Source organism: Anguilla rostrata, chromosome 13, assembly GCF_018555375.3.
Source record: "Anguilla rostrata isolate EN2019 chromosome 13, ASM1855537v3, whole genome shotgun sequence".
Taxonomy (NCBI): Eukaryota; Metazoa; Chordata; class Actinopteri; order Anguilliformes; family Anguillidae; genus Anguilla; species Anguilla rostrata.
Genome location: NC_057945.1, coordinates 14220236 through 14233892, shown reverse-complemented (window position 1 = coordinate 14233892; position 13657 = coordinate 14220236). Strand labels below are relative to the sequence as shown.

The 13657-nt window shown below is 38.8% G+C and overlaps 1 protein-coding gene and 1 long non-coding RNA gene across 2 annotated transcripts; one reads left to right on the top strand and one right to left on the bottom strand.

Moving 5' to 3' along the window:
- Positions 1–4406: 4406 nt before the first annotated feature.
- LOC135237540 (uncharacterized) lies at positions 4407–8391 on the top strand. Its single transcript, XR_010324849.1, has 3 exons — positions 4407–4473; positions 6428–7940; positions 8303–8391. It is a non-coding gene; the product is annotated as an uncharacterized LOC135237540 (long non-coding RNA).
- LOC135237539 (ganglioside-induced differentiation-associated protein 1-like 1) lies at positions 5200–11863 on the bottom strand. The gene is made up of 6 exons (XM_064304750.1): positions 11527–11863; positions 9300–9492; positions 8291–8464; positions 7506–7606; positions 6894–7008; positions 5200–6740 (listed from the first exon to the last, which is right to left on the bottom strand). The coding sequence occupies exons 1-6, from the start codon at positions 11704–11706 to the stop codon at positions 6397–6399; spliced, it is 1107 nt and encodes a 368-aa protein (XP_064160820.1). The 5' UTR covers positions 11707–11863; the 3' UTR covers positions 5200–6396.
- Positions 11864–13657: the final 1794 nt, after the last annotated feature.

Sequence of the window (13657 nt, the reverse complement as noted above, 5' to 3'; positions counted from 1 at the left end):
AAAATATCTTAAATGACAAGTCTAATCAATTTAATACCGCAATACTATTTTTCTCCCTGACTTTATTTCATTTTTCTCCCATTTTTAGTAGCATTTTTAGGCTGTAACACACGTGATGTCATTTCAGATATTTTTTCTGTACTGTGTGCTTAGTTCCAGCCGCAGGACTCTACAGCTCTGATGCAGGGTCCCCACACACGTCCTCAGATTTATTTATCTTATTAGCATGTAACGCCCTCCGTGGATTTGTGAGAGTGGAGGCTTGCAGCTTCTCCAATTCACATTACTTTTGTTCTGCAGGCCATCGGCTGCACTGCGCAGCTACCGCGTCGGAGGAGCTCGCCCTGCGTGTGACTGGTGCAGGCGAACTACAGGCATCTGATTGACAGGAGGAGTGTTGATGGGTGGACATTCCAGATGACCCCCTGGCAACGGTACAGCCGGTCATGTTCCGCTCCGTGATGTTGCTGGCCGCGGTCAGCACCTTGACGATCAGGATTTGTTACCGAACTGTGAGCCACGCCCGCGCAATGGAGCTTGCCGTCTTGGCGCTGGAGAGTCACGCTCAATCCTGGAGGGCTGCAGGTATTTGTAGTTTCCTATCAATCAGCAGCCAATTCAGGCATTGAGCACAAGGTGTGTGTATTCTTTAGAAGCACACTGTCCTGTACCCCACTGGCTGAGCCCCCACATCCTGCCCTACGTACAGCACTGAAGGACCCCCCATCCTGCCCACTGAGCCCCGGTCACTGAACCATCACCTGGAGATCGTCATACTGCACATACTCCTTTGTACATCTGCCATCTGCTGATATTGAATAATTTTTAATAGTATTTAAGACAAAATGTCAAATGTAAATCATCATAAAAACAGAAAAGAGTGGCGATGGGCCACTCTCGCGAGAAACACGTGTCCGCAAGTGTTTTGCGAATGACCCACTCTGTGAAATACTGTGTCTTGGGTGTGATGAATGTTTGTTTCTAACATTCAGGCCTTGGGTGTAATGAATATTTCCGACATTGAAGATTTAGATGTGATGAATGTTTGCTTCTAACATTCATGATGTTCTGCTGCTTTTGGCTTAGTGCGGCAGTTTTTGGGTCACACTTACGAACAAGGTTAACGTTTCAGTCACAGTGCTCTCAGAACCAGTTTAAAAGCAGAATAAATTCACAAGCTCATTTACACAGACACATTCTATGAAACTGCAGTTAAATATACGGTCACAGGAACTTTTTCAGACTATATGATTATGACCTGCGCTGAATTTATCAGCTCTTTATGACTTTAAAAGCATTTTGTACAAGACCGTTTTACAGCATACATGTCCAGGACAAATGAGAGGAGTTGATGAGGCAGTAAGAAGCAGTCTGGCCCTGTCATCCTTATCCACTCAGGCTGAAAGGACAGGGCTTTTTAAATGTATTGCCTGCCTCCTTAATCCTGTTTTTTTTCAAAATCTGTGCCTTTGCGTCTTCACAATTTGTCATGTTCAAAAGTAGATTTCCACACAAAACTGACTTTTAAAGTAATGTATGCATCACTGTTATGTAAACAGAATTCATTATGGGTCATTCTGTGTATTAAAGCTTCAGAAGAAGCGTTTGCTTGTTTATTATTAATTTTTATAAACTAATAATTCACCTTGCAGAAATATCCTGTTGGGTAAAATATTTAAGAACTTATTTATCTTTCCATTTTAACTTAATAACTCCTCCCATGTGTGTTTTACCATTCATTAAATAATGTGCAATATAATAACAAGTAAAATTACAGTACAAGGACAACAATAAAAAAAAAATTTAATTTCACAGATTTGAAAAAAAAAGAATATTTCAAAATGAATTGTTCCCTTGGGTGACCTCTGTTGGTGGTGAGTGGTAATGCAGAGACATTTCTTATGGCTGGGTAGCCAGAGCAAACATTGATCACACTTGTCAGCGTGATTCTTCTAGCTCAGTTCTCGGCATTTGTTTTATTGTCACTGAATATAAGTAAGCCCAGGTCATCCCGTATCCTGTCTTTTATGGGACACCGTAATTGGATGAACACTATTTACTGTGCCTGAACAGCCCTAAAAGCACTTTAATCTGAGTGAAATACACTGGAAAGAACAAGGTATAATCACTATTTTACAGCAGACCCAACAGTTTAAAAGTCTTCAAATACAATGAGGATCTTCTGAAATTTGTATGTATGTGTGTATGTATATGTATATATGAGATGGACAATAATGAGAGATTAAAAGTAATCAAATAAAACTAAAATATAGCCTGTGCTTTTGAGGCAAAGTCAAAAATGCACCCTTTGATTTAGATTGGAAGTCCCCCACAGAGAGTAACCATCAAAATGTTTTCTGTTCTTTAATCATATGTATATATAAAAAATGGTAGTGCTTATTGTTATTGAAAACTATATCAACAAACCATTTACAGAATTTTGAATTAAAAATATAGGCAAAAGCATAGTCTATATCATCCTTGCATACTGTGACTTTTTACATTCAGGTGTCTTTGTGATGGTGCAATCAGAAGAACGACACTTACAGTAACATGCTGAAACACTTCACTGCTCATGGAAAAACATATTCTTTAATAAATAAAATCAGCAGGAATTTAATCATTAATCTCCATAAACTGGAGAGCGCAGTTAATCTAAAACACTGTGCCTCAGATTTAATATTCAAATGGATTTATAGTGGGTTCTTATTTTATATTGGCAAGTGAAGTATAGCCAATAGCTTACAAAAACTTCCACTCCAAACAATTAATTATAAAAAAAATTAAGCTTTAATGACAGTTCATTTTATTGGAAATTTTATTTATGACAACTTATCAATACTAATAAACAAACATTTTAAATGACCATAAAAGCTTACAAAAAATAAAAAGCACAAAATAATGTCATCTTAAAAGAGCTGTTTTTTATGTATGACAAATAATTCACATTTGAAACAAGATTTGAATTCTCCAATATCTACCTTTTGGGAGACTTGTGAAACATATAGTTTAGAAATGTCCTTTTTTTGTCTACTGGGCATATTTACTGTGCTCATTGCGATGTTTTATTTGCCGATATTACATTGCCAATGGTAATTACAATGTTTTTGTCTATAACTTTGATGAAGAAACCAGATGTTTCCTTTTCCATTCAACCTTGTATAGGTTTGGCAATAAATAAAAAACAAAACAACGAAAAGTGTTGTCAATGACTGTTTAATCCAAATGAATGTAAAAAGAGCTTTAGGGTAATTCTGGGGAAAATGGCTTCTTTTCAATCTTCGCTCTCAGATCTTTCTGTTGTTTGACAGCCATAATGTGACTTTATAGTTATGATCATTGGTATACTTTTGAGGAGAAAAAAACACAAACCATCATTAAGAAAATTAGGGACAAATTCACTCCACTTTTGGCCTACCCACATCTACTTTTGAGACCTACAGTGTAAAAACAATACCTTGGTCTAATTGCAATCACAAAGCCTTGCTGTACAACAAAGGTAATATTTGAATGTTTTGAAGACTTAATTATGTGCATTCATTAACAAATTAATAATTAAAGTTAATAATCTAATTATCTCAAAACTACTTTTTAAAACTTTGCTCAATTTTTCATGTTGTTCCATACAGTCCAATGTATACACATGCCAATTTACAGAATGAGGTCTTGTCTGTGTTTTTGTTTTACAGTACTATTACAAGACTCTTACAATGGGTGAGTGAATGGTTAAAGGAAGAGTACATTCTGAAACATTGACAAAATCGTATCAAATTTTGGCTTGATGCATTACTTCTTTTGGCCACAATTTTTGAAGGTTTGTCATTTTTTCATACTGAAAGGAGAATCCCCCATGGCAGAAAGACACTGGTTAAAGTATGCTAATTTGGTGTCCACCCCGTCACCTTGCTCCTCATTACATGACAATCATGCTTTTGGCACTTCTTCATGGGTGTTACAAGGATGGTTGGTCAGCTGAATTTACAGTGACCTTTGGAGATGAGACTCAGACTTGTGCAACCCATGTGGGGTGTTTTATTTACAAAAGTGGCACCAACTATTATACAAACATTTATATTTATATAAAAAAGAATCAGTACATCAATTATACACATTCAATTACACCCACCTACTGAGTGCCAGCCACCACTGAGAGCAAATTACCTGGTCATATACAGGCTACACATTATCCGGACTATACCATTTCCATACAATATTCAGTTATCTCAAAAGAAATGACAGTATATATTTTTACACATAGAAATCATTATACATATATTATCAGTTGCTACCTTATATCTAATGATCACATATCTAATTGGGTATGAGAAAATATCACGAATGCACTTTAGGGTCTCCCCCCGCCTGAAATAGCCAATTCTTACTCTCCAGCGCTTCCAATACAATTGGCACAGAATCGTGACGTTAGGATTACGTCATTCCTGTTTGAACATGGAACGAACGGAACAAACAACGGTTAGTAGCAACTCCTGACATTGCATTTAATGAACATGGTATGCTAAAATAAATCTATTTAACGTGTGAAATCAGATGTGTATGTTTAAGTGATTTGCAATATAGTATTGTGGTAAACAGATACAGAAGCGAATGTGTTTCGAGTTGACAAACCTGCAAACATAAAAGGTGCGCACTACATTTATGAAAGCGGCGTACTCGCGCCAAACAACCGTAAGCAAATTCAGGAACTGAGATTTCGCTCTGTTACAATGGGTTTCTTGCGTTTTTAGCTGTTCTTAATGTTCTTACAGTATTTTCAAACCAAGACCATCATCTGCCCACACATAATTACAATGGAGAATCTGTTTGTATGAGAGAATTTAGTTTTGTCATGCAGTGTCCATCTTAAATTACTGACGAAAAGTTCAAAATACCCTCAAACAGTCATTACCATTTTGCATAATCAATTCAACAACACTAAGGCTAACAATAACTACTTTAGCCCTCCATACATGAACAAAAATCTATACAACAACATGCATCACTGTCTTTGGTTTCTGGATAACTCTCAAAACTGATAATACTCTGAACTGAATAAGAGCCCAAAAAAACTTCCCACCTTGTAATATAACAGTCATATCACAGTAATTTACAACTAAGCTAATTAAAGGGTTAAAATCAGTTCTTAAAGTTGCCAACACATGGTTCCATGGAGATAACGTATATCACATGAGATGTAGTCTGTTTTATCAGGCTCATAACCTTGTGGTTTCATGCATCTGGCCAAGATGTCAGGTAAGTTCAGTTTTTAAATACAGGAACAGTTCCCATATGAATGAGCTATACTCAGCAGTTAAAAAGCAAAGATGGGAAAGAGAGGTTTCATGAATGCCATAAGGGTGGAATTACAATTACATTATCAGTTACTGAACAATAGTTGTCCCAATATCACTAAAAAGTGCAAAAAGGGACTGCTTTTTTAGAGTGCCTACCCTGTTCATACTTCAAGCATGCCTCTCACTGACAAAAGTGAATTTTGTGGTAAACAGGTCATTTTGGTTACATTCTAACAATGTGTATTGAAAGCAGTTGTATCACAGTGATATATTTTTCATGTGGACTAATCTTTTTCCACATTCTGAGTGTGGTAGTGAGAGGAAAACCATTCATCTTTGAAAACCATCAAAATAACAGAAGGAACTCTTGCTAAAATGTATGTCAACTGAGAGGATTGAACAGCCTCTACAACTATATCTGGCAGTACTTTCTGGCAATTAGAAAAATAGCACTATATAAAGTAGATGTTTTTTTAACGGCAAGGTTTCAGTGAAAAATCAGTTTCCATATCAAAAGATAGTGATGCATAAAATAGCAAACACCTAGAGGAAAGACTGCTTGTATGTAGGTTTCAAAGGTCCACTTAGCTATTGAATTACATTTCATAAAAAGCAGACTACTAACTGAAGGGGAAGAGTCTTCAACTACAGTTTATGAAATATTCACAAAGTTGTTTGAAAATTATTTAAAATAAGTTGTGGAATGATATATTCAACTGCAAATTAGAAATTTTTGATACAATCCAATTTTTCACTTCATGCAGTGTCTATGTCTATATAATACTTCTGTCTAGAGAACAATCTTACATTATATTCTAAATGTAATGCAGAGTATCTATACTGAATTATCTTGAAATAATTTAAGTATTTTTAAATTGTTCTTTCAGGTGTACAAACGGGTTATTTTTTATATATGCCACATAAAAACATGAAAAAACGACAAATTCATTATCTTCTGTACACACATTATTAATTTAACAAATTTCTACAAACACTTCGCTTGTGTTTTGAAAATGTCAAAAAAACAACAACATGGCATCAAAAACCAAAACGTTTGGCTTCTGTTAGCAAAAAGTTGCTAACAGAAGCCAAATAACAGCTTTCACTACATGTATTTTTTCTTTAAAAACCAATAGGCGAAGTACCCCATGCCTCCTAGCGATCCCATTAGAAACGACGCTCCGAAGAATGACGGCGGCTTTTTCTTCACCATCTGGAAGGCGTTCGGGAGAACGGCAGACAGGAGCGTGGTGTGCACATCGCCCAGGACCTTGCGAAAGGCGTAGCGTTTCTGCACGTGCTCAAAAAACGACCGCAGGTTGGGTCTGCTCCCGTCCTCCCAGTACTTCTTCGAAAGTCCTAAAAATTTGAGGCGGTGCAAAGTCGCTCCCAGACAAATGTCGGCCAGAGAGAAATCGGGTCCGCAAAGCCAGAGCTCACGCTTCTGTCCTGGAGCACAGAAAAAAATTGATGACATTTCTTTTAAAATATCGCACCCCTAATCTGTTAAAATCACACTCCCACACATGATAAATGCTTGGAATGAGGGATTAATGAGATTAAATGGATTTTGTACACCTGTAGACACGACCAGAAACCAACCTTGATATTCAAGTTTCCGCTTCTCTAGTTCAGCTTCCACTTGATCCAACACCATATGCAATTCACCAAGAATATTATTCAGGTAGTTAACGTCATCGTGGTCCAGAATCTTAGCCTGAAATAATGATTTAAAAAAGATACAAACATCCTGTAAAGGAGGAACATTTACATGACAAACTCCAACGTCAATTTCACAATCCATTCCTGGCGTCTAAAATTGAAACCACAAAAGCCTTCAATTTGTGTTAAGCTAGTATTTTGTATACAGTAGAAATATTAGAATATTGGGAGCTGGGAATGCAACATTTGCTAAATATCCTTGATCCCAGAGAAACAGCCTCTAGGCTGTAAAACGAAATACTTTTTGCCATGTAATGAAATGTAGTGGTCATTGTCTCACTGTCATAGTACCCATTTTTGTGTATGGCATTATAGCATGTATAGCACATGAATGCAGTGGTGGCACCCTGGACATTGTAAAATGTGAAATTCTAAGAAAATAGTTGGGGGGCTTTGCAGATTTGTGACAATGCTATAGCCACGGATCCTTGCCTCTGTGGCAGTATCTCTGTTTTGTACAGTACCACAGCAGGGAAACAGGTCATGTCTCACCATGAGCTTCTTATGTTTGGACAGATAGGGCTCCAGCTCTGCCAGCTGGGACTCTTCCTGGTCCAGCTTCAATAGCTCAGATGCAGCATGGGCCAGGTGTCCTGCAGGGGGAGGGACCACTTCACTGAAAGATTCAGCCTAACCCAACCCTACCAAACCTAACCATAACCTAACGTAACGAAACCTAACCTAACCCTAACAGTACCTAACCCAACCTTGTCTAAGCTAACCTAACCTTCTTCCGTTAGCAATAAACTCGTCATCTGAATTTCCATTCCTAAATACAACATGTGGCGACTTTTTCACAAGCACCTTTCCATGTCTCCACTTCAGGTTTTTTTGCAGATGCAGCTCCTTTGTAAGTCGTGTGATTACTGTAGGCCATTATCCTGAGCAGGACACTACTGTCTGACTGATGGCAAGTTGAAATCAATGGTATGAATTATGCAAGTGTTTTTGGAACAGCGCTGCTGTAGAACAGTCTGGAAGGTCAGATATGTCACCGACTCAGCTGGTTAATCTTTTCAAGTCAAGTCAAGTCAAAGTTCTACTTGACTTGACTGGACTTGAAAAGGCCGATACTCACAGCACATATTTTTGGTGTATATCCACCTATGTACAAACGTGCCATTAACTCTTTTTTTCAATTTTTTGTTCCATGCTGGTACCAAGCTTAATTGATCATTCCAGTTACAGTACATGCAGAATAATGCATCTGAAATCAGAATCACGCACTGCGTGCTCTAGGCCGGGGGGCTGTGTAGTTCCAAACTGCCTTCACTTACGGCGTATTTCAGCGGTGGCGTACTTTGGGATCATGGAGTCGGCGGTGAGCTCGGGGTGCAGGATGCAGCCGTGGGTGTAGGCGTCCATGGGCAGCCCGTCCAGCAGCTCCCGGTACTGCTGCACACGGGCGTGGAGGGGCGTCGCGGCGTCGGGGATCAGCTGGGCCACCATCTCTGAGAACCACGGGCATCACACACACATACACGCATACGAAGCATGTACACGTGCGATGCTGGAGTATTCATTTACCAACAGCTGTAAATTTAGTATTTAGCTGCACTGTATTTAGCGGCACTGTATGAGTAGTTGAATGTGAAGTCATCCAAGACAGTTCTCTTGTGTAGCGTCAGTTAATTGGGCAATTGAACGTCAAAAATGTCTTGTCTTATAAGCGGTCCATGTTTGATCTACACCGTTTTTCCCCCGAAGGCCAGTTTTGTTCATTGTAGTGATGTAACTCTGGCCTTCTCAGTTTCTCTCTGCAAGAGGCTTTGTAAGGGCTTACATAGATAGAAGGAGCAGTTTATTGTTTTAACAAGAAATTTCCATCATCATTTTTACTAAATTATAAGAAATTGTAATATACTGCTTACAAATGAATGTTTTAATCTGTATTTCCTGCTTGCAGAAATAGTAGATTCTCTAATATGGAATACAATCAGTCCTATTTTACACTGTTTATGGACCTATGAATTTGTTTGGAAATTGAATTACTCTGTCCAAATTACTGCTATTGAAAAAAGATAACACTATATATATTTCAGCTTTAGATTTGAGGTAAATGGATAAATAAATGCAGCATGCAGGCATCAAGCAAACAAAAGTTTAATTGCAAACAAACCCAGGCATCACAAAAGGAGATTATCTCAGTAGATTCAAATAAATTTCACAGGAAACAAACAAGGGTGCTATAACAAAAACAACATTGCAAAACACGCCACAACAGAAAAGAAGTTCACAAATGAACGACAAAACAAACGTTTGGTTATCCTGACACTAGGTAGCTACCTCCCACAAAGTTTGTTTCCAAGTACTCGATGATGCGGTTGTAGTCGCTGACGATGGTGTCCCCGTGGATGAACACGGGCACCTCCTCTCCCAGGTTGAGCCTCATGAACCAGGGGTCGTTCTGTTCGCTGAGCGGGAGGCTAACGTCCCTCTCCTCGCACGGCAGGCCCTTCTCACTGATCACCAGCCGCACCTGCCGCCGAGAACCAAAAGCGTCACCGCAGGCACGCCACTCGCGCAACATGCTCCTAGGGTAGTTTCACGGGAAAAACGCAATTCGGAGAAAGACCATATGAGCCCAGGAACAAAGTCTGCTCACCACGATTACCGACCTAATTTCTGGAAATCAAATTATTAATGAAACCACTGACTTTTCCCAATACTAACTCTGCATACACTGGCTACACCTCATACAGGAATATATATATATATAAAACAACCTGCTGTAATAATTGCCTATGACACAAGGATGCAATAAGCCCTAACAATGGTGTGGTTAAGCACACTTGTGATTTCCACTCCAGTTAATCCTGTCTACATTAGGGCACGGGTAGGCAACCCTGGTCCTTGAGCACCAGAGATAGTCCTCATGCTTTTGGCTTCTTCCAAACCTGTAACTACATTCTTCAGCTGGATTCATTTTAATTCATCTGGTTTGTTGAATCCAGATGACTACGTGCTGGAGGCACACAGTGTTTCCCCATTCAGAAAACTCCGGCTCAGGCTTTTAACCATCCAGCAAAGTCTTGCTATCAAACTCGGATGGAACAAAAACCAGAAACATCGCTGCGAGTCCAGGACCATGGCTGCGGTGCCCTGCGTTAAAGCATTAGTGTCAGACACAAATCCTGGAGGGCCACAGCAGTCTCATTTCAATCAGCTGCCATCTTAGGCCAGAAAACGAGGTTTATGGACTCCAGCCAAACAATGATTCAGACAAATCACCAGATCTGAAGCATGCCAAAACCAGCAGGCACTGCAGCCCCCCTACACCAGAGTCTGATGTAACCCCCCCAAACAAAACTTTTGTCAGAACTTCTAAAAATCAGGGCTCATAAATGGCACTAGCCACTAGGGCAGTTTTTAAAATTGAGTATTAAATTCGCAGGATTAAGCATTGGTTACATCGGTCGACTGCGACCACAAATCCACCAAAGGGCGGAAAGATCTCCTGACTCATCCTGCCAGTTGTAAGCAAGATTTAATTGACTAACAACGTTCCTCTTAACAACGCCAATCAACCGCAGGCTAATCGTTATCATCAGGCACCTCTATAATCACCACTTTCTCGAGTAGTATGCATGCACTTCATCCGCAGTCCCTTTGTGCTAAGTGCGGGCAGTATCGGCTACAGCCTTGCAAATTATGTCAGATGCAAATGTGAGTTTTGTTTATTAAAGCTAACAAAACGGACTCGAAATATCTTATTACGTAATTAGTTGATTTTGCAATAAATGTGGTGAATACAAAACATTTGGAACGTGTTCTAGTCACTTTACGACAACGTGAAATTTGTTAAATGGTCATCAGAAAAAGGAAAAGTTGACCGTAATCGACGAGTAACTTGAATTGTACCCGCTTTTCGTCCAATAATTTATAGGTAGATTAGGGAGACAACTTCGTGCTTAATATGACGAAAAGTTGACAATACAAGTAATATAGCCTGCGGTCGCGTTTCCTTGCTCTCCAGGCTATACGCAAACTTTTAAAGATATCAAAATATGTAGCCTATTATTTGGTAAACCTATCACGTGTATATCTATTGTTACATAGATAATCTAAATCTAACTGTTCTACAAGTTATGCGACGAAATAAAGATTCCAAACCAAAAAATCATGTTTTGTTGCTATTTTCCGCTCTTCCGTTACCTAATTGTAAATAACACATTTCAAGAAAATGTAAAGATTGCAGTCATTTGTGCGTCTAAAAGAAATGAAAAGGGATGAACTGGACGCAACACCTTGCCTTTGGTGAATACTTAAAATGTCATTTCAATACAGCACGCATCGATCACGAACCTTTAAGTAGCCAAGGATCTCAAGAAAATATAACAACGCTTTACTGCAAAACAACCGAGAACGAAATTCTAGCGAGCATAAACAGGCTGCTGAAATACCACATGCAAATACGAAATAAACAGCATGAGGAAAAACGCGTTCAATAATTAATGGTCGTCACTGAAAGCTGAAATGTCAGAAGCACAACCGATTTCTGAGCGAGCCTTACCTTCTGCGAGGTGAAAGACTGCGTCCAGTGATACAGAACCAGTCTGTCTTTTGAAAAGGGTCTTGGCTCTACTACTGCTTCTAGACTCCCATTTTCCTCAGCCAATTTGGAGCCTTCATCCATCGCAGATATGGGCCACCAGCTGTAGTTGATGGGGTTAACGTTGTTGGAAGACGCCATGACAGAGGCTGTGTATGTGTGTGTGTGTGTGTGTGCGTGCGCGCGCGTTGGAGAGAGAGATTTCAGCACCACGAACAGAGCATCATCGATGTTGTTGTCAAAGCACTTTCATCTCAAGCACCATAGCAAATATACAATTCCACTCTATATTACATCATAACGACTGAACATGCGCTGTGAGCATTTCATTTTTAATAACTCGTGACGATGTCATTGTAGATCACGAATCTACAAGCCATTGCAAAACAATATATGTCAGTGATGCAGAATGCTTATCAATGCGAGTAATAGGAACTGAGTTCCTTAGAGGTGAATAGCATGCTCGAATAGAGGGCTGAAGCATGGAGGACCATACATTTAAAATTTAAAATATTTAATATTTAAAAATAAATTAATAAATGACTCAATAAAACGAATAAATAAATAAATTCTGTATTTCTTCGTCATTATCATAAGGACAAGGAAATAAATACGGAAATATATACAGAAATAAATGAATCAAGAAATAAATAAATGCGGAAATATATATATAGCCCAATACAGAAATTAATGATAAAGAAAATAAATAAGGAAATAACTAGGCAAATAAATAAATGCAGAAATATCCAATTACGTCAGATTTTATCTATTATTTATTCCAGTGTACATTCATTTTACATTTTTCTAGCATTTATTTATTCAATCATTCATTTATTCAGTCATTCATTTATTTTTCAGTTTGGCATTTTTGGAACTCCATACTGAAGGCCCTGGAAACAGATAAATAGTGTTGAACTTTTCCAGTTATTTTCCTGACCTAATTTTCAGAAGTGTTAACCACAACATTAATACAAAATTGCGATTATGCCAGTAGAGGGCACAACAGAATACGATCTGAATTTGTAAACTTAGTCCTGGACAGAGTATCCCCACCCTACCTCTTCCTTCTCTCTCTCTCTCTCTCTCTCTCTCTCTCTCTCTACACACACACATATATATATATATATATATATATATATATATATATATATATATATATATATAGAGAGAGAGAGAGAGAGAATAGTCCAGAAGTATTTGGACAGTGCCACATTTGTTGTTTTGCCTCTGTGCTCCAGCCCATTGAATTAGTCATAAAACCATTCGTATGAGGTTAAAGTGCAAACTATCAGCTTTAAGGGTGCTTTGATCCATATCCCGTGATTAATGTATTAATGTAGGAATTACGGCCCGATTTATACATACTAGTCCCCCCACTTTTATGGGACCCAATGTAATTGGACAAATTAACGCAATCTCAAATAAAGTCATCATATTTGGTACTTGATTGCAGATCCTTTTCATTTGATGACTGTCTGAAGTCTGCGAACCATAGACATAACCAGACACTGGGTATCTTCCCTGCTGATGCTATGCCAGGCCTGTTCTGCAGCCATATTCATTTCCTGGTTGTTTCTGGGGCATTTTGCCTTCAATGTTGTCTTCAGCAAATGAAACGCATGTTCAGTTGGATTCAGGTCAGGTGATTGACTTGGCCAGTCAAGAAGATTCCACTTTTTGGCCATGAAAAACTCTTTGGTCGGTTTAGTAGGGTGCTTTGGGTCATTGTCCCGCTGCAAGGTGAAGCGAACTCTAACCTGACCATTCTGTTCATAAGGCGTACCAGTGGTTGCATCTTGTGGTGAACCCTCTGAGGTTTTTTTGGTGGTCTGCTCCTTATCCTAGTCTTTGACATCTATGCCTACATCCTGGAGAGTAGTCTCGATCAGTTCAACAGTTGAAAATAGGTTTTTCCTCACAACTGAAAGTATTGTTTTGTCAGCCACTACAGTTGTCTTTCGTGGTCTACCAGGTTGTTTGCTATTGCTGAGCCCACCAGTGAGTTATTGCTTATTATCAATGTATCAAACTGTTTCTTTTGGCACACCCAATGTTTTGACTGTGTCTCTCATTGATTTTTTCAGTTTTTTTC